The sequence below is a fragment of the Pimephales promelas genome, chromosome 23 (assembly GCF_988280905.1).
Source record: "Pimephales promelas chromosome 23, fPimPro1.hap1.1, whole genome shotgun sequence".
Classification (NCBI taxonomy): Eukaryota; Metazoa; Chordata; class Actinopteri; order Cypriniformes; family Leuciscidae; genus Pimephales; species Pimephales promelas.
This window is the reverse complement of record NC_142791.1, coordinates 16,207,997-16,229,464: the sequence shown is the minus strand read 5'-3', so window position 1 is coordinate 16,229,464 and position 21,468 is coordinate 16,207,997. Positions and strand designations below refer to the sequence as shown.

Genomic DNA, 21,468 nt, shown 5'->3' with positions numbered 1-21,468 from the left:
ACAGTGTTACCTCAGGAGCCTCCAACATGCTCAAGGACTGGCTTAAAAACATGCTGCGATGGATTGCTCTAAATATCTCTTTCACTGTATTTTGAGATATATGTGAAGACAGTCATTGACAGATCACCTTAAAGCACACAATATATATTGTTAGGTAGATTTTCATTATATGTTTTGAGGCAAGCATCTCTATTACTCTGAGGAGAAACTCATTGAAGTTCTCATTGAGATCCAGAATGGTAAACGCAAGTGAATGAAAAGGTTCTGACGAAATCCAGGATTGTCCCTTCAAAACCAAATGTATTCAAATAAATGTAGTGTAGAAACAATGTCCACTCAGAAATTCAGAGTACATTTCATAATTAGTTACAAATAAATAACACTTTTCATAACTGAAACAGTGTTTTCTTTTTAAACACATTATCCAATGTTTTGTTTTATTTACAACTTTGAAAAGGCTTTTTTTTTATCAAAATTTTTTTCACGATCATCATTTAAACACTAAAGTCTCAGCTAAGCTCAAGTGCTCAAAAGGGGCATAAGTAAACCAATATCCGTCAAAAATGTGTCTTCAATAGAACGAATGAATAAAATAATGTTAAGTAGAAAAAATTTAGGCTGCAGTCACGTCCTCGTCTCATGTATGAAACTAATGCACTCGCATTCACGTAAAGCAGCCATGTTGACAAGTTTGGGTGAGCAGTAGCACCTCATTGCAGTACACGAAATCCAGGGGGCGGAGTTTGATCCAGATCTAAGGGGTGGAGATCTGTAGAATTAGGGGTGGGGTTAGGGATCAGAGGGCGGAGATAGGTAGGTTTAAAGTGGGAGGAGTTGAATCTGAATCCAACTCCTCCCCTTGGATTTCGTGTTCTGGCAAAACACACAAAAACACACAAGATATAGTACCATGCTCTGTAGATGGCGTTATCACTTATTAATAGCAGATATAAACAGCTGTAGGAAAAGTTGGTGCCATGCAAAACTAAGGAGTAATTGCACCACTAATCACAAATGTACTGGAGTAAAGATTACATATACTTATTAAAAAATGAAGTCAAGTCGAGAGTAAAAGTAGCTAATATTGCTAATATAATGATACTCATTAAAACTACAAAGTAGCCAAAAAATATACTTAAGTACAGTACCTAAATAACATTAAGTAATTTACTTCACACTACTGGTTAACCTTATTTGACACCCAGTCCAGTTATTTCTGCAACTGTTTTACGAGGAGGCGTATGTTTTATTTTTGAAAATAATTCTGTAAATTGAGTATCTGAGCCAATATAATAAAGACTAGAGGGTGTAATATTTCAACGCGATCTCATTCTAGGGCGTCATATAGTGACACTTTTAAAATTCCGTCTAAATCCAAGGCACATGGCACCCTTTAGCGTCAATATAACGCGCACAGAGCTTTGTTCGCTTATGGTAGGTTTAGGGTTAGACCACTAGGAGGAGCCTTCTGGCAAATATATATCTGCATCTCATATTGACGCTAAAGGGTGCCATGTGCGTTGGATGTAGAAGAAATGTCAAAAGTGTCAGTATATGACGCCTTGAAATGAGAGCGGGCTGAATATTTACACTCAAGGCCCATTCACATCAAAGACGATAACGATAATGATTACAGTATTGACAACACCATCAACTACCCAGCGATAAGCAATTAGCAACTACATGATTGATCCGCAATAGGAGGTAACGCACTACACGAGTTGAGAACAACTCTGTCACCCAACGATTCTATATTGTCTTGAAAAATCGCGCGATAAAACAAACCAGAAATGACGCAAAACAACATGTGCGCCAATACCCAGCGAATATGGACGGAATATGGACGTCAGACAGAAACTAGTGCTGCAAACTGTTTGCACGATGATTTGCTCTGAGAAAAACTGCAAAAAAAGAGAAAAAAAAAGATTTACTATGATTGGCTGTAGCTCATGACATCACTGAGGTTGCGTCGTATTTTTATTGCTAGATATTTTTCTGGGCTCGGTGACCCATCTGCGAGCATCTTTGATGCATTGTTGGCTCTTTCATTCTGTACTAACAGAGCATCCCGCTAATCCCCCCGCGATTTGCACGCGATAATTTCCAAATCGCGCTCAAATCGGGGTTAACATCATGCAAAGTCTCTAGTGTGAACTAGGCTATTTTATTTACCTAGCCACATCCCCTCAGAACACCCTAGACAGCCCATAGCAACACCCTGGAAACCAACCACAACAACCTATAGCATCTGACTTTTACATGGACAAGCACTATTTACATTGCTTTAAAAAAAAAAAAAATCTTGTTTCAAAGTAATTTCAGCAAGCAATCCTCTCAGTTTCATTGAAAGAGCAAATAACCTTTGGAAATGGAAGGAATTGAAAGCTTCCAAACTGCTTTTGTTTTCATTGTTAATGAAATCATGTCATGTGTAACAATGGGGTGATCAATCACTGCTATTCGTCACTGTCTCACTGTCAAGCTTTATGAAAAGGGAGAAAAAAAGAATCTGGCAGTGACCAGTGATTCAGTGTGCTTCATGTTTGTGGAAAAGAGACACAAAGTGAAATGCACAATTAGCAACTCCAATGCCACTTGCTAAGTTTACAAAAGTGAGAAGTACACATAATAATCAAAACATTAATATTGTATATGCCTCCGCATGCATGCAGTCATTAGACTACTCTGCTAACTCATTATTGTGAAGGTCATTCAACAGACATTCTACTGACTAGAAGTATCTTTGCAAATAGGGTACTTGAACTTATTCTACTAACCCCTAACAGTCTATGAATACTATAATGAGAGTTATTTGACATGTAGTTGGAAATTTACTTATAGTTAGTGGAATGTCTGAAAATGGATCATTGAAATAAACTGTTACCCAAATCTAATTGACAAAAAAGACCTGAGAAAACCAAACAAATCCAGTCAAGTTTTGATCGTTTATATCAGGTTCAACAAGTTCACAATGCTTGCCATTCACATTCTCTGTCAACTCAGCGTGTGCACCTTAAAGTGTGACATCTGCAGCAGTCGGTCAGCTTTATTCACTTCTTGTAAGAAAGACGGGGTTATTAAAGTTAACTAAATTTAAAACAATCCAATCCAATATTCGTTTAGTTTGATTTACTTTAAATAAAATAAAATATAAAGAACTCTCATGATTATGTACTCTTATTTTGATATTGTGTTTTCGTTCGTTTACTGTAGTTCTTGTTTCCTTGCTCTGTTTAGATTAAGTTCCCTTGGTTTAGTGATTAATTCCTTGTTTGTTCCATGGTTAAATATTATCTGCACCTGTCTGTCAGGAGCCAGGCATGGACCACTGCCTCATCGACCTGTGGTCCGTGGATCCAGTTCCCTTCTGAGTTCCTACACTCGCCTTCCTGGCTCCCATCTCCGATGATTCCATCCAGTCCCCTGGATCCGGCATCTCCACTGGTGTCGCCCAGCTCCTCGGCTCTGCCCCTGCCGCTTACTCTGCGCAACTCTCCGGTTCCACCTGATTCCCGATCCCTTGTTCGGCACGATGTCTTGGATTCCATGGCTTCACCTTAGGCCTCCAGGCCTATGTCTCCACCTCAGCCTGTCAGCCCATCGGCTCTGCACCGGCTCTGCGTGGTTGTGTTTCTATATTGTCTTCTTCGTTATGTGATTTAAACAGCCACCCATTACAAGAAGTTAAAGTTAGTTTATCTCAGCTATATACTCCCCTGGATTTGCCATCTCCACTGGGGTCTTCCAGCTCCTCTGTTCTTCCCCCATCACTAACTCTTCCCAATCTGGCTTCCCAATCCTCTGCTAGACATGGTGTCTTGGATTCCCTGGCTTCAACTTAGGCCTCCAGAACCATGTCTCTGCCTCAGCCTATCAGCCTGTCGGCTCCACCCCCGCTCCCTCTGCTCCACCGTGGTACGTCAGCTCTAGGACTCTTCCGGGCTCCCTCGTACCTCCGGCTCAGCCTCAGTCGGTCATTTCTCTGCTTCCGCCACAGATTCCTGGCTCTCCGGCTGCTCCTTGACCCTCCACCCCTTTGGCTCCACCGGGCTCCTTCTTCCCCCCAGCTTTCCGATCATCCTCACTTGCCCCTGGTTTGCCAATTCCCCGTCTCGGCCCGCGAGCCAGTGGCTCCACCTTGGGCTTCCAGGCCGGACAAGGATGTTGCCTGTTTTTTTTTTTTATTATGCCTCTTTTGATTATGCCTCTGTCAGTCAGTCCTCATGTTTCGCCACGGTGTTTCCCTCTACTGGATCCTACTGGTCCCTGTCCATCACCTGGAGGGGACTTTGGAGGAGGGCGTGAAGCAGGTCCCCTCCACCTGCTTCACGCCCTCCTCCAAAGTCCCCTCCATCCCTCCACAGTTGGGTTAGCTGATATGCCACGATGATGCGCCTTCCAAGAGGGGGAACAACTGTCACGATTATGGACTCTTTTAATAGTCGGTTACACTTTATTTCAATAGTCACTTTAGTCATTCTACTAATTATAAGTAACTTTTCAACTACATGTCAAGTAACTCTCATTAGAGTATTAGTACAGTATATTGTAGTGGACTGTCAGTAGACGATTAGGTTATGGTTAGGTGTTAGGCTTTGGGTTAGGAGAATAAGTTTACTTGTAGTCGCCAAGTTACATATAACCAGTTGAATATCTGTTGAGGGACCAACAAAATAAAGTGTTAGCAGATATTCAGCTGACACTTTACTGATACTCTAAAGACAGTTAGTTGACTTGTAGTTGTAAAGTTACTTATACAGTAGTTAGTAGAATATCTAAAGTGAAAATAAATCGAAATAAAGTGTTACCTAATATTCTGTTTTGTTCTCTTTAGTTCCTGTTTCGCTACTCTGTTTAGTTTTGGTTTGCTTTGTTTCTGATTATGCCCTCGCTATTTTCCCATGGTTACATATTATAATGTAAATTTGTGTGGTTGTGTTTCTATATTGTCTCCTTCAGTGTCTGATTTATACAGCTACCCATTACAAGAACTTACACTTAATTTATTCCAGCTAGGTGCCAAGGCAACATTTATCATTTTCATTTAGTTTAACCTGTACCAAAATAACTTAAGTTTAAATAAAATTAATAAAAACTAAATTAAACATTCTTAAATAAATAAATAACCCTTTTATTACTATTGGAAATAGATGTAACGTGTAACTACGTCACATTAAAATAGTGTTACCATTTATTCTTTTAAAGCATTTTTTTGTACTTCTTTTTTGTAAAAAAGTACATATTTTTCACGAGGGGATTGATCAATCAAAATCACATATTTCAGAGAGCTATAATAAAACCTGTTAAGGTTAACCTCACATAATATTTTTAGTGTGTTAATGGTTATTTGAAGTGTCCACTTATGTCTAACCGGTTTGCATTTCATCAGTCAAGACTACCCACTGGCTTCTGAGTCACCCTACCTCCCACAATGCACTAGTGTGCTGCTCTGAGATTGTGTGTGCTGACTCTTGGATTGTTTCTCTTCCTGTACTTTTGTCCAAGTCCTCTCTCTCTCTCTTAAATGCCAGGACACGATTATCAGTTGTGACAGCTCAGCTGTGTCTGCCTAAACCAAGCCTCCGCTCTGAGTGTGGTGGCAAAGACCCTGCTGTTTTAGGATCAGACAGCGTGGGTCTTTGCTGAAGTCTATGACAAGTCCAGTTCACTCTTTAATTTAAAAGCTGCAGCCTCCTCAGTAGACTTGGGGTACTTGCACTCGGACTCAGATTGTAATTATAAATGAACTTCAACTTGGACGCGTTTTGAATTTTTTGGAATACAGCCAAATACACATCATGAAAAAAGTAAAAACATAGGGATAGTTCACCCAAAAATGAAAATTATGTCAGTATTTACTCACCCTCATGTTGTTCCAACCCCGTAAGACCTTCGTTCATCTTCGGAACAGGAATTAAGATATTTTTGATGAAATCTGAGAGCTGGACCACTCTTCCATACCAGTCCATAGTCTTCTTGAGGGATTGAAACTTGCCGGCCTCGAAAAGTTATTAATTAAAGTTAATTAAAGTTATTGTCAAAAATAGTCCAAGTGACTACAGTGGCTCAATGTTAAGTTTATCAAACGTCGAGAACACTTTTTGTGCGCGAAAACAAACGTATAATAAATCTCTTTCTCTTTGGGCCCCTAATCAGTTAAACATCACATGTAGGATCACTATTGGCTGACGCTGGTCGTGTGTGGTGCGTGTGACATACTTACGCTGTTAAACTCGAGGCCCAGAGGGAAGGAAATTAGTAGTTGAAATAAAATCGCTGTTTTTGTTTGTTTGTTTTTGCGCACAAAAAGTGTTCTAGTCGTTTGAAAAACTTAAGATTGAGCCACTGTAGTCACTTGGACTATTTTAACAATGTCTTTAATAACTTTTCGAGGCCGGCAAGTTTCAATCCCTCAAGAAGCATATGGACTAGTATATGGAGGAGTGATCCAGCTCTCAGATTTTATCAAAAATATCCTAATCCATGTTCTGAAGATGAACGAAGGTCTTACGGGGTTGGAACAACATGAGGGTGAGTAAATACTGACAGAATTTTCATTTTTGGGTGAACTATCCCTTTAATAAACGTCTCACACTCAAACCCAATTGGTTCAGGACTCCACAAGGTGGACTCAGACAACCCTGTGCATTGGAACCATTTTGCAACAAAAAAACAAACAAACAAACAAACAAACAAACAAACAAACAATATATATATATATATATATATATATATTGTATATATATTGTTTACAATATATATTTTTGTATATATATATATATATATATATATTTTTTTTTTTTTTACATTTTTTTTTAAAGAAATTGCCAAATTATTTATTTTGGATAGCCCCTTGAGATGTACCATCTCATTTGGTACATGGTACACCCCCCTTTCAATCACTGATTGTAAATAACAACCTGACCCACACATGCTCAAAACAAGACGATACACAACACAGAAAAACAAGACAACCAAACTCATCAAGACATCATTCACTGAATGACCCAAGACCTACCCCCCACCCCACTGCCCCCAAATTATACAATATATTATATGGATAATTTGACAATAATAATGCCTCATAGGGTATTCACATGACATTACAGCATTTTAATGAGCCCAAATTTACTACAATATAAACTGGAAAGGAGAAAAAAAATCCTCAATTAAAACATGCACATGGTGTCTTTAAGTACAAAAATAGTGCCAATTTAAATTAATGTATAGATGTAATAGATTTCAATGACAATGGAATGGAGCTTTATAACAAAATGCTCTTCTTTCACGATGTATTCTAGGTGTAGCAAAACATGGATGTAGCAAGTGTTGTATGGGATAGGCTGAGGTATGTCTGACTAAATATTGTTGAAGATAAGGGGGACATTTGTTGGCATAATTACTAAAAATAAACATATACCAGTGAAACCTTCTTCTTTCTTTAAGTTGGAGTCAGTCCAATTTTTCATATGTGCAGTGATGTGTCATGAATGGATAGCTTAAAGAAGTTTCTTATGCTCACCATGGTTGCATTTATATGGTCAAAAATACATAAAAACAATAATATTGTAAAATATTATTACAATTAAAAGTAACTGTGTTGTATTTCAATTTTTTTTTATTCCTGTGATCAAAGCTGAATTTTCTGCATCATTTCTCCAGTCTTTAGTGTCACATGATCCTTCAGAAATCAGTCTAATATGATGATTTGCTGCTCAAGAAACATTTATTATTATCAATGTTGAAAACTACTGAGTCATATTTTTGTGGAAACCATGATACATTTTTTTTCCCTCAGGATTTTTGAATGAATATAAAGTTAAAAAGAACAGCATTTATTTAAAATATAATGTTAGCAATGCATTTTTTTATTGTCACTTGTGCCATGGTTGATGTTCTTTTGTTTGTGATTTTGAACTCCAGATCAGAGTCTGATGTCGGCTGCTGAAGAGTGTGTGTTGAATGAGGATGCTGAGGAGCGTGGGATGTGTCAGGAGGGCACTGCACGGGAATATGTATAATCATGCAGATGAAAGAGATTGAGCTGCAGTTATTGAGCCACATTTATCTTGTGGGTGGAAGTGCTGCTTCTGCTAAAATTTGGATTTTAAGAATGCAGTGGAAAATACAACTAAAGATAAAAAGGCCATGCAAGCTATCACATTTGTTCGGTGAATACAGACTTGCTTTTTTTGGGAAATCTTTACATGTTCATGTTGCTTAAGCTTGTTGATTTAAATTCGTTACAGTTTAATGTATAGAGGTCAAATTACTATGCCATATTTTTAGTGTTTTACTTTACATGTTTTCCTTAAAAACTAGTACAGAATGTGCATATATTGTAAACACTTAATGTAATTATCACAATAAAAAACAAAATTGTATTGTTCCTATTTCATGAATTAATTGTATGTTCTTCTTATTATAGATATACAGAAACAATTTGTTTGTAGAAAGTTGGCATTGGACTGTCAAAGCCTTTTGGTTTTAAATAGAACCATTATCACATTATAGCACACGAACGTCTGCAAGATGTCTGTTAAAGATCACTTGTTTACTAATATCTAATGGACATCTTTAAGATGTCAGTTTAACATACATTCTAAATCATGCATCTTAAAGACATCTTCTAAACGTCTATTTGACATCTGACAGGAAACAGACATATTGCAAGCACTCTAAAAAAATGTCTTCCAGATGTAAACACGCACATCAACGTCTCTGTGATGTAGCCTATGTGCTAGATAGATAGATAGATAGATAGATAGATAGATAGATAGATAGATAGATAGATAGATGCACTTATTAAACTATGAATAGTATTACGTAGGCTAGTTACTTATTTGTGCTTCAGACATTTTAATAGATTAGCCTACTTTAATACTGCAATGCTTCATGGATTCATATAAACTGCAAATGTATCATCGTTACCTTTAAAATGCATCTTAATAGCATTTCTTTATTAATCTCATTGGGGAAATTACCGAATAGGCCAATTAGGCTATCAGTCAAACACGACCAATACTCACACGACTTGCACATAGATGTCATTTCTGAACATTATTCGTCTGACTTGCACCTTCATTAGTCTAGATGAGCAGCAGTCATTGATGTCTATTGGAGAGCTGTAATCGTTTACTCCTCCTCCTCTTCCTCGTGCTGTCGGCTGTGTGTGTGTGTGTGTGTGTCTGACAGCTCCGCGTCCGCGACTCTCAAACACTCACCGCAACGAGCGCGGCGCTTTTCTCCGCTCAGATGTGTGTTTCTCCCTGCGTGTCTTCGGTCAGCGGTCCTCATGTCCCCCGCAACTCTCGCAGGATCGTTCCAGTGCTGATGTGATCTCAGTACGTTCATTCATTTCGACACATTTCTTCAGTCGACGAGGATGCGTTCACGGTGGAGTTACATCGCCTGGATTTGCGTCTTCAGTCTCGGCGCGTTCAGGACTTTCTGCATTCCTAATAATGAAGGTAAGATATGGGGAAATCAGGGAAAGCTGTAAATGTATTTGCAGGGATATGATGGTCGTCGTGATTCCGCAAAAAGAACATACAGTTCTGGAAGTAGCCTAAAGGTTCTACAATCCATTGGGTTCTTGGGTGGCTCTATGGTTGAGACAAAAACAAAAGTTCTTGATGATTCATTATGGTTCCTCAGATTAGAGAGTTGTTGTCTCAGATTTGGTGTCTGCATTACTGGTACACAATGGTCACTAAACCATAAGTTGTTTGTAGAACTTAAAAATGTTCTCCATGTTCTCCAATGAGATCAGATTGTCAAACCCTTTAGCTTTTAAATAGAAACATTATATAGCTTTTTATATATAGATAGAGTATAACCAGGGTTCACGATATATATTAAGAAGTAAATGCATGTAACCCCATCATATCTTCTGTTGTATGGGTCTACATGGGTATTTGATGGTATACACAGGTACAAGTGGCTCTCTAACATAAATGTTCTCAACACAGGTTGAAATGTTGAAGCATTATGTAATATTGTCCATAAAGCCAGCAATGATTTCACACCAGAGCAAAAGTTCCAGAACATTAGTTATTACAGTTCACCAAACTCCCAGCCAGGTGTTATTTAAAAAGTCTCAGATCACTGCCTCATATTCACTGAAAACACGGATAGAAGTCACAAAGTGTATTGTGAATTGCTTCATTTCCTTTGAAGACATTCAATGGAGCTTTTTAAAGACTTTATGAATCGTGCTGCTGAAGCTAACGTAGATTCAATAGTCTATTTTTAGACCTGTTGTACACAGATCTTAAATGCTAGATTATTTTTGATGAAAAGGAATGCCTATGATTTCGACAGTGCACAGAGACAAAGATGAGGCACTTCATGAAGGTTTTAAACCTTCTTTTCAGAGGTTAAACATGCTAAAAAGATCAAATAGCTCCATAAAACATAATGCGTTGGACCACAATGACAGGTTTGGAAGAAATGTGATGTCTTATTTTTGTGATAGCTGAAGTACACGTACACGTGGGATGGCGAATTTGCATTAGAGGCGTAGAGACAAAGGAAACATAGAGACAGCGTGCATCAAAGTTCCCTAAAATGTGCTTTGTTGTGGTCAGAGAACAATAAGCACCATTCCATATTTTACAGCTTTATTTCCCAGGATACAGCAGTATATTCACATAAAAACCCTCTCAAGCTTTTGGGCAGAAAACATAATAAAAAATAAAAGAAAATCAAGATTTCACCACTGGTTACCATGGGAAATGTCAGCAAATTATCTGCAACTAGAATGAATGTGTTCCAATTTATCACTCAGGCTGAAGTGCGCGGACTATGGAATATGTAAATATTGTAATGAGCAGAAGTCAGCATATGGATAATGCGATGACAAGTGTGGGGATGAGTTGATTGATTGTACGCTGATGATGGCACAATAAAAAACGAGAGCAGGAATGGGGGGAGGGCGCTAGGGTGCCTACACAGACTGGCACAATGGCCCGGCAGACGCGCAAGGACAACGGACACTTGAAAATCACAATAGCTGCAAGTATGGCAGGTTTGGGACGAACCTGTCGATTCTGAGAGCTAGGAACTGTGGTGAACTGTGATCTGTAGGGCAGAGTGCTTTAAAAACACCTCAAATGAACATGAACCATTATACCCATTGTATTTAGACTGTTTAACCTTGAGTATTCCGAAGCAGAAAGGCTACAAATCCGAATATTTACCTTCAACGTCCCGCAGTGTTTCTTGAGAATCTTTCTTTCATGGTTTACTTTTTTTTCGGTTTTAAAATGGGTTTTCTTCCCCTCTCAAAGTTTGATTTCCATGTATCGTGCCTCTTTAAACACTTGTATTTGCCTAAGGATGGACATAACCTCTCTTTTATCTAGTTCAGAACTGTACTTCTTCATGCTAATTAGATTTATGGGATTCTCCCCAGGATATTTTCTTTCAGTTTAAGTAGGACAATGCACATCGGTGTCTGCCATTCAAACAAAAGACAGTTAGACCTCATTTCGAGACATTTAAATGCACCACACGGACCATTTCATTTGTTGTTAAAAGCACGTTAAATGTAATTGAATGGTTTTTTTTTCCCTTAGCAGATTTGTCCTAATGTGTATGAGTGAGGGCACGTTTACACAACACCGATACGCTTAAAACAGAGACGCTTTTCTTTTGAGGTTTCCGCGTACAGACGACACCATTGTCAAAAACGATCCAAACGTTCACACGGCTCCGGGCCATTAGATGGCGGCGACACACTATAGACTGAATAATAATATGAGTAATATGCATGTGCATGACGTCATCGTCTTCAGAGATTCACATTTTTGTTGTTTACACGGAGACCGCTTTCAAAAATGTGCACTTTGGCCCTGGTTACACGAGAACTCGCGGGTGTAAAAATATTTTATTGGATGTGCCTTTTGTTTACACGGCGACCGCTTTTTTGGGGCTTAAAAACTCCAGAGTGAAAATCTAAAAAACGCTCCACCGCCGCGTTCCCGTGTAAAGGGTAAAAACGCAAAAGTCTGCTTGAAAGTGAAGGTTGTACGCAGGCGCATGGACTTGGTGTTTTTGTGTGGCAGTGCTCCACATTGCCACCTAGCTGCCTGGAGTGCATACTACATTGAATATCACAAACTTTTGCGTCACCATATGCACGCGGATTTCCCACCCAAAACGCTCGTCTAAACGCAGAATAAAAAGTGATAACGCAACGCCACTTTTGCGTTTTCTCTTCAGAATCGTTTCCGTGTGAATACATAGCCTCTGAAACGAGTTTTCAAAAGTTTGCGTTTTCAGGCAGTTGTCGTGTAAACGAATGGCCAAAATGCATAAAAAAGTTTTACATTTTTAGTTGAAAATGGTGTCATGTAAACAGCCCTCAAATTGTGCATTACATAACATGTAAAATCAATAATCTCTCTCTCCCATCCAACTGTTGGCCTTATTGATTAGGGTGTGAAGTGAAAGATTTTTTTTTTTTTACTTTTGACTAATGTATTTTGCATTCTTTTTTTTTTTTAGCACCATTGTGTCATTTGTGTTGGTTTCTTAGTCGTTAGCTTGTTATTTTGGAGCCAAAAATGATATTGCTATTGTGAGTCATCTCACACATGCTAAATAGTCTCGCCACACAACCTTTGATCAACACAAGGTCAAATTAAAATTCAGCCCATATCGGCTGTGAATGTAAAGGTCATCTAATTAGCTGTTGCGGTACTCATTCGTAAAAGGTTCCGGCAGATAAAAAAAAACGACCTGTGACCTGCTCTGCGTATCAAATACTGGCACAGTAATATATAATAAAAAAAAAGAAAGGATTGTTTTATAGACAGCTCGCATAGAATATGCACTCAATTTAAGCAAGGGCAAAGATTAGGAAAGAAATTATTTTGCACTTCCTGTTGGGTACGTTTTCAATGATTTGTCTCAGTGTTCAGGCAGATTTTGATCAATATTGTAACAAGCCAATGCGATTTTGTAGCTATTCAGATGCTAAGTGTCTGGATAATATTTTCCATCTGGGACTGGTTTTCATCTTTATTAGGGGTTTCCACTGAAAAGACTATATGAGACACACGGTGTCATTTTAGTTTAGCCATTACAATACACAATATTTAAAATATGAAATATAATTACATATTTTTGCCACTTGTGGTTGCAATTTTGACCAAATCCTCATTCATTTTTGATGATATTTTAATTTGACATACTGACAGCATCTAAAACACTTTTACATGTGTGCAGCCTTTCATGATTATTGCATTAATGGTATTTAGTGATTTTATTGTATGGCATAACACTTAAACTCCACATTTTTATATACATAGGTTCATGTGCATTCGTTCTATGCTTATTAGGGGCCAAGCACCGAAGGTGCGGAGGCACCTATTGTATCTGTGCCGGTTCTTATTATTAGGGGCCAAGCACCGAAGGTGCGGAGGCACCTATTGTATCTGTGCCGGTTCTTATTATTATTATTATTATTATTCTTCTTCCGACTGGGCGTCTATGGCAGCCCATAGACCGGTTTGCGGGAAAGTTGTTTTGGTTTGACATTCTGATAGAGGACAGTCCCAACTTTAAATACACCAATTTTGGTGTCTCTAACTCATTCCCTCTAGCGCCACCAACTGTCCAAAGTTTCACTTTTATTATGCTAATAACTTTTGAACCGTAAGGCCTATCAACAAAATTCTTTTTTCCTCTTGTTCCTGAGCTCATGCCGATTCGATCGCACCCTATGACGTCATTTTCCGTCATAAAAAAACGGCCGCCATTTTGAATTTTCCAAAAAACCTACTTTTGCGAACTCGTCCTAGACGGTTTGTCCGATTTTCACCAAAATCGCACCGGATCATCTCCAGGCAGTGCTGACAAAAAGTTATGGAATTCAAGATGATTCGAAGAACCGTTTTCGATAAACGCGCAAACTAATTTTACGTAGCGCTTGCAAAAACAGACGTGAGGCTGTATCTCCGCAACGCTTCATCCTATTCAGACCAAACTTGGTACGTGTCATCACAAGCATGACCTGAGGCTACGTGCAGCGTTTCGGCGCAGCGCCACCTAGTGGTCCGGAGATATGAAAAATGGCTATTTTTGCTCGTAACTTCTGAACGGTTTGTCCAAAAATCATAAACTTCATCTCGTTAGATTCAGGGCGTCATGCCGAGTCGACTGATATGCAATTTTCCCAGATCGGCCATTTTGGCTGTCGGCCATTTTGAATTATGTGCTAAAATGCTGTATTTTTTGAACGCATGAACGAATTGTTACGAAACTCGGTATGGGTCATCAGTACGATGCCCTGAAGGAGCCTGAGAAGTTTCGAAACAGCGCCACCTAGTGGTGAATTTCTTTTTTCAAACGCTTATAACTTTGGGTGTGGTACACTTATTTTCACGGGAGTCATCTTTTTGAGTTCCTGAATCGTTGCCGAGTCCAACGATACTAAACATGCTGGGTTTCGTCTCACGGTTGGTGTAGCGTAGCGATTTAGCGCGGAAAAAACACTTGGCGATATCTTTAAAACCGCTGTTCCGATCGAGACGAAACCACCGCCAGAAACACGGAATCATAGCTTGTTAACTATACGGTAATGCCCAAATGCGAAAATATTGATAGTAAGGGGTAGTAAAATTCAAACAAAGTCATGTGTCAGTCATTTTTTACGTGTTTTTTCATATAAATGTTTATAACTCGGAAGTGAATTGAGATATTTGCACCAAAATTGACACACATATGTATGGGGTCACTCTGAGGACACATAAAAAAAATTGTGGGACTGAGCCTCTTGGTGGCGCTATAATAGAACAAAACGTGAAATTCCCATTGACTTCAATAGAGTTTTGTGAAATAAAATGCTATACTAAACTAATGCATTGGTGTAATATTACAAAACTCAGTGTGTGCCATAAGCAGCATGCCCTGAAGGTACTCAAAAGATTTTGAGACAGCGCCACCTGTTGGTCAAAAGTTATAATTAATTTCTGAGAACGCTAATAACTTTTGAATAAATTTGCCTATTGCAATGAAACTGATCTTAATAGATTCCTTCGGTTATGCTGAAAACATAGATATCAGGTTTTCCATAATCAGACAAACGTCCTGTTCGCCATCTTTATTTCTTTGAAAAACCTTCTTTTTCGAACTCCTCCTAGACCGTTTGTCCGATTTTCACGAAAATTGAATCGTATCATCTCCAGACCGTGCCGACTAAAAGTTATGAATTGCACGATGATAGACAAAACCGTTTTTGTATACCACAGCATCAAAATTTAGGCATGCTGCCAAAATTACTATTTAGGCTTTATCTCTGCAATGCCTTCACATTTTGACACCAAACTTTGCATGTGTCATTGTCACCTCACTCTGACCACATCACATCTATTTCGTAACTGCGCCACCCGTTGTTCGAAAGTGATAACCCATTAAATCATCTTATAAGTTAATGTTTGTGATTTTCTTAGCCATTTGCCCAAAGTTCTCTCAAAATGCCCTTAATTGCTCCTTGCTGCAGTTGGTCTGCCACTCCTTGCCATTTTGGCATATGTTGCCGCTTCTTGCGCTTGGCCCCGGTAATGGCTGCTTGCAGCTATATTTATTATTATTATTCTTCTTCCGACTGGGCGTCTATGGCAGCCCATAGACCGGTTTGCGGGAAAGTTGTTTTGGTTTGACATTCTGATAGAGCACAGTCCCAACTTTAAATACACCAATTTTGGTGTCTCTAACTCATTCCCTCTAGCGCCACCAACTGTCCAAAGTTTCACTTTTATTATGCTAATAACTTTTGAACCGTAAGGCCTATCAACAAAATTCTTTTTTCCTCTTGTTCCTGAGCTCATGCCGATTCGATCGCACCCTATGACGTCATTTTCCGTCATAAAAAAACGGCCGCCATTTTGAATTTTCCAAAAAACCTACTTTTGCGAACTCGTCCTAGACGGTTTGTCCGATTTTCACCAAAATCGCACCGGATCATCTCCAGGCAGTGCTGACAAAAAGTTATGGAATTCAAGATGATTCGAATAACCGTTTTCGATAAACGCGTAAACAAATTTTACGTAGCGCTTGCAAAAACAGAGGTGAGGCTGTATCTCCGCAACGCTTACTCGTTTTCAGACCAAACTTGGTACCTGTCATCACAAGCATGACCTGAGGCTACGTGCTGCGTTTCGGCGCAGCGCCACCTAGTGGTCCGGAGATATGAAAAATGGCTATTTTTGCTCGTAACTTCTGAACGGTTTCTCCAAAAATCAAAAAATTGGTCTCGTTAGATTCAGGGCGTCATGCCGAGTCGACCGATATCCAATTTTCCCAGATCGGCCATTTTGGCTGTCGGCCATTTTGAATTATGTGCTAAAATGCTGTATTTTTTGAACGCATGAACGAATTGTTACGAAACTCGGTATGAGTCATCAGTACGATGCCCTAAAGGAGCCTGAGAAGTTTCGAAACAGCGCCACCTAGTGGTGAATTTTTTTTTTCAAACGCTTATAGCTTTGGGTGTGGTACACTTATTTTCACAGGAGTCATCTTTTTGAGATCCTGAATTGTTGCCGAGTCCAATGATACTAAACATGCTGGGTTTCATCTTACGGTTGGTGTAGCGTAGCGATTTAGCGTGAAAAAAACACTTGGCGATATCTTCAAAACCGCTGTTCCGATCGAGACGAAACCACCGTCAGAAACACGGAATCATAGCTTGTTAACTATATGCTAATGCCCAAATGCGAAAATATTGATAGTAAGGGGTAGTAAAATTCAAACAAAGTCATGTGTCAGTCATTTTTTACGTGTTTTTTCATATAAATGTTTATAACTCGGAAGTAAATTGAGATATTTGCACCAAAATTGACACACATATGTATGGGGTCACTCTGAGGACACATAAAAAAAATTGTGGGACTGAGCCTCTTGGTTGCGCTATAATAGAACAAAACGTGAAATTCCCATTGACTTCAATACAGTTTTGTGAAATACAATGCTATACTAAACAAATGCTTTGGTCTAACATTACGAAACTCAGTGTGTGCGATAAGCAGCATGCCCTGAAGGTACTCAAAAGATTTTGAGACAGCGCCACCTGTTGGTCAAAAGTTATAATTAATTTCTGAGAACGCTAATAACTTTTGAATAAATTTGCCTATTGCAATGAAACTGATCTTAATAGATTCCTTGGGTTATGCCGAAAACATAGATATCAGGTTTTGCATAATCAGCCAAACTTCCTGTCCGCCATCTTTATTTTTTTAAAAACCTTCTTTTTCGAACTCCTCCTAGACCGTTTGTCCGATTTTCACGAAAATTGAATCGTATCATCTCCAGACGGTGCCGAATAAAAGTTATGGATTGCGTGACGATAGACAAAACCGTTTTCGTATACCACAGCATCAAATTTGAGGCATGCTGCCAAAATGACTATTTAGGCTTTATCTCTGCAATGCCTTCACATTTTGACACCAAACTTTGCATGTGTCATTGTCACCTCACTCTGACCACACATCTATTTCGTAACTGCGCCACCTATTGTTCGAAAGTGATAATCCATTAAATCATCTTATAAGTTAATGTTTATGTGATTTTTTTAGCCATTTGCCAAAAGTTCTCTCAAAATGCCCGTAATTGCTCCTTGCTGCAGTTGGTCTGCCACTCCTAGCCATTTTGGCATATGTTGCCACTTCTTGCGCTTGGCCCCGGTAATGGCTGCTTGCAGCTATATTTACAATTTGATTTGATCCAATTTGAATACTTTTGGCATTTCTGTCACTAGTTTTGACATTATCGTTGTGTTGTGTTGAGTGATACTATTTTTATACTACTTTTCCAGCTCCAGATCATTGACTTGTCCCTGTTTCTTGTTCTCCCGCAGTGAACCTGCTGGACTCCCGCTCTGTAATTGGTGACCTAGGGTGGGTCGCCTACCCGAAGAATGGGGTGAGTTCCACACATCTTCCTGTCTCGCAGCACTTTGAGTTAAGAGCTGGCTTAGGAGAACATCTCAAGGTCTCCAATTCCCTCGATGGCAGAAAAGACAGTTTCAAAGTGAAAAATAATAGAACGTGGCGAGCGTAGCACACACACAGAGAGAGAGAGAGAGCGAGAGAGTACGAGAGGTCAGAGACAAACCCAGAAGAAGGGAAGCCCGTTTTCTTCTAAAAGAGGCACAAAGACACACTAAACCTGCTGTTCTAATTTCTTTATGACACTCAGAATGCAATTTATTTCTGTCGAGCCAGCCGATTGGGAAACCCTGCGAACAATATGTTGAATTTAAATGACAAATGGGCAACTTTCTAAATATCTTTGTTTTCTATTTCCTTGTGTTGTTTGGCATATTATAATACATTGAGAACACTAAAGAGAAGAAAGCTGAAGCTAGATGAAATGGTTTGTCAGCAGAAAAGGAGCATAGGTGTTGAGTATCTGGGTTGTTTTTGAGAGGCTGTCGAATGAATAAGCAGTTACAAACTTGTACAGAATGGGACAATACACATCAGTGTACACAGTGTTCTTTTAGGTCTGCCAGTGTCGTGTTGTTTTAATGCCCACCCCCCCCCCCCCCCCACACACACACACACACAAATCATCTTAAAGGGATAGTTCACCTAAAAATGTAAATCATGATAGGTGCACTTTTGTGATGGATAGATGCACTTTTACGATTGATAGATGCACTTTTATCATAGATAGGTGCTCTTTTATCATAAATAGGTGTACTTTTATCATGGACAGAGGCACTTTTATCATGATTAGATGCACATTTATCGTGGTTAGATGCACTTTTATCATGGATAGGTGCACTTTTATAATGGACAGAGGCACTTTTATCATGGATAGATGCACTTTAATCATGGATAGATGCACTTTTATCATGCATATTTTCACTTTTATCATGATTAGATGCACATTTATCATGGATAGATGCACTTTTATTATGGATAGATGCACTTTTATTATGGATAGATGCACTTTTATCATGGATAGATGCACATTTATCATGAATAGATGCACTTTTATTATGGATAGATGCACTTTTATCATGATTAGATGCACATTTATCATGGATAGATGCACTGTAATCATGGATAGATGAATGTTTATAATGGATGGATGCACTTTAATCATGGATAGATGCACTTTTATGACGGATTGATGCACTTTTATCATGAATAGATGCACTTTTACGATGGATAGATGCACTTTTATCAAGGAAAGATGCACTTTTATGATAGATAGATAGATAGATAGATAGATAGATAGATAGATAGATGCACTTTTATCATAGATGCCCTTTCATGATGGATAGATGCACTTTTAGCATGGATAGATGCACTTTTATGATGGAGAGATGCACTTTTATGATGGAGAGATTAATTTTTTTATGATGACAGATGCACTCTTTATCATGGATCTATGCACTTTTATGATGGATAGATGCACTTTTATGATGGATAGATGCACTTTTATGATGGATAGATGCAGTTGTATGATGGACAGATGCACTTTTATGATGGATAGATGCACTTGTATGATGGACAGATTCACTTGGAGCATGGATAGATGCACTTTTATGATGGATTGATGCACTTTTATCATGAATAGATGCACTTTTACGATGGCTAGATGCACTTTTTTCATGGAAAATTGCACTTTTATGATAGATAGATAGATAGATAGATAGATAGATAGATAGATGCACTTTTATCATAGATGCCCTTTCATGATGGAGAGATTCACTTTTATGATGGATAGATGCAGTTGTATGATGGATAGATGCACTTTTATGATGGATAGATGCACTTTTATGATGGATAGATGCACTTTTATCATGGATAGATGCACTTTTATGATTGGTAGATGCACTTTTATGATGGATAGATGCACTTTTATTTATAGACTTCAAAACAGAAACGGCCATGAAGAGCCAGGATGTTTCAATTTAACTGATTGTATTAATCTGAAAGAAGAAAGACATATACACCTACTGTAGGATGGCTTGAGTGTGAGTAAATCATGGGCTAATTTTCATTTTTGGGTGAATTAACCCTTTAACATCTTATCATGATATCGCCTAGTTCTAGTTTGCTAATCCAAGAATAGTTCAGCGATCCAGTGCTTGATTTTAGTGTTGGGCCCCTACTAAGCTATTGCTTGATTCTGAAGATTTTGATTAGAAAAGTGTATTTGCTTTTCGGCTGTGCAAACACTGTGATTTCTCCATTCTCGATGCAGCTTGCTCGTCCCAGCTGCGGTTTAGAGGCTTTCATTGTTATCCAGCACGGCCTGCATCCAGTGTTTACAGTGTGCTGTTATAGCTTAATTCAGTTTCCTGTTGTGATGGTAAAAAAGAGAGCTTGCATTGTGTTTACCTGCACCTGCCCTCCAATACAACAATACAGGCCGACAATAGATCCCAAAGTCTCTTGGCACGCTGCATAACACCTGTTATGAGAGGCGATTATTCCTCCTTTGAGATGGAAATACAAACGTCCATGCGTGATATCCTGAATATGACGTGAAATCTAGGGGGCGATAAATCAGTGTCGGATTCATCAGAGGGCTATTCAGATCCTTCTCAATGGCTATTGAGATTAAATGATTTTTGCTCTATTATTAGATGTTCACATTACTCAAGGGTGACACTTGCAGTTTATGAAGATTATGTCAACAACCTCGGGATGCTAACTAGTCTTGCTATTATGCTAGAAGTATTGAGTTTTGATCGAACAGTTGATATAAAAGGCTGACTGAATTGGTGTAGCTGTTATTTTCTTTCTTAAGTCAGATTTGTTTTTTGACAATAGTCCATTGAGTGAATCTTTTTTTCAGTGCAATTTCAATGGAAATGAAGGTATAAAATGCCATCAGTGAAGTAGGAAATTGTTTAGCCTCAATCTCAGATTAGATTACCAGGTACTAACGACTTTTATTATACTCATTTTTAAATCTATTAATTTATTCAAAACACGTTAAAATGTAGTTTGAATATTCAATAAATGAAATGCACCTTTTCTATATTGAACATGTTTTTCTGAATTAAAATTCATTTATTTCGGTAATACTTGATATGATATTCCACTATAGAAATAAGTAACTTTGCATGTACATGTCGACTTATTCTACTCACCCGAACCTAACAGTCTACTAATACTCTAATGAGAGTTAGTTGACATGTAGTTGAAAAGTTATTTATAGTTAGTAGAATGTCTAATTTTTTTTTTTTTGGGAGGGTTTAAAGTAAAAAATAAAATAAAATCGATTATGACGATGATAGATAATGTCTTGATATCATAGTGAAGGAAAAGGTATCATTGAAATAATAAATTTTCCAAAAGAAATCCTTAGAATTGATGTTTTATTATTTTCTTACTAAAATGAATAAAAATGCAAATTAAAAAAAAAAAAAAAAACGTCCACCAAATCAAAGTTGTGTGGTGCGATCAGCATTCAGAAACCTGCAGAAAAAGCAAGCCA

At 38.4% G+C, this 21,468-nt stretch overlaps 1 protein-coding gene across 1 annotated transcript in view; it reads left to right on the top strand.

The window, feature by feature from the left end:
• The first annotated feature begins 9,128 nt into the window (after positions 1 to 9,128).
• The window catches only part of unm_sa34860 (un-named sa34860), a 110,269-nt gene continuing 97,929 nt past the window's right edge, over positions 9,129 to 21,468 (top strand). The window contains exons 1-2 of the mRNA XM_039677091.2: positions 9,129 to 9,470; positions 17,864 to 17,928. Of these exons, the coding sequence (XP_039533025.2) occupies positions 9,386 to 9,470; positions 17,864 to 17,928 (150 nt within the window). The 5' untranslated portion in view covers positions 9,129 to 9,385. The remainder of the gene's footprint in view (positions 9,471 to 17,863; positions 17,929 to 21,468) is intronic.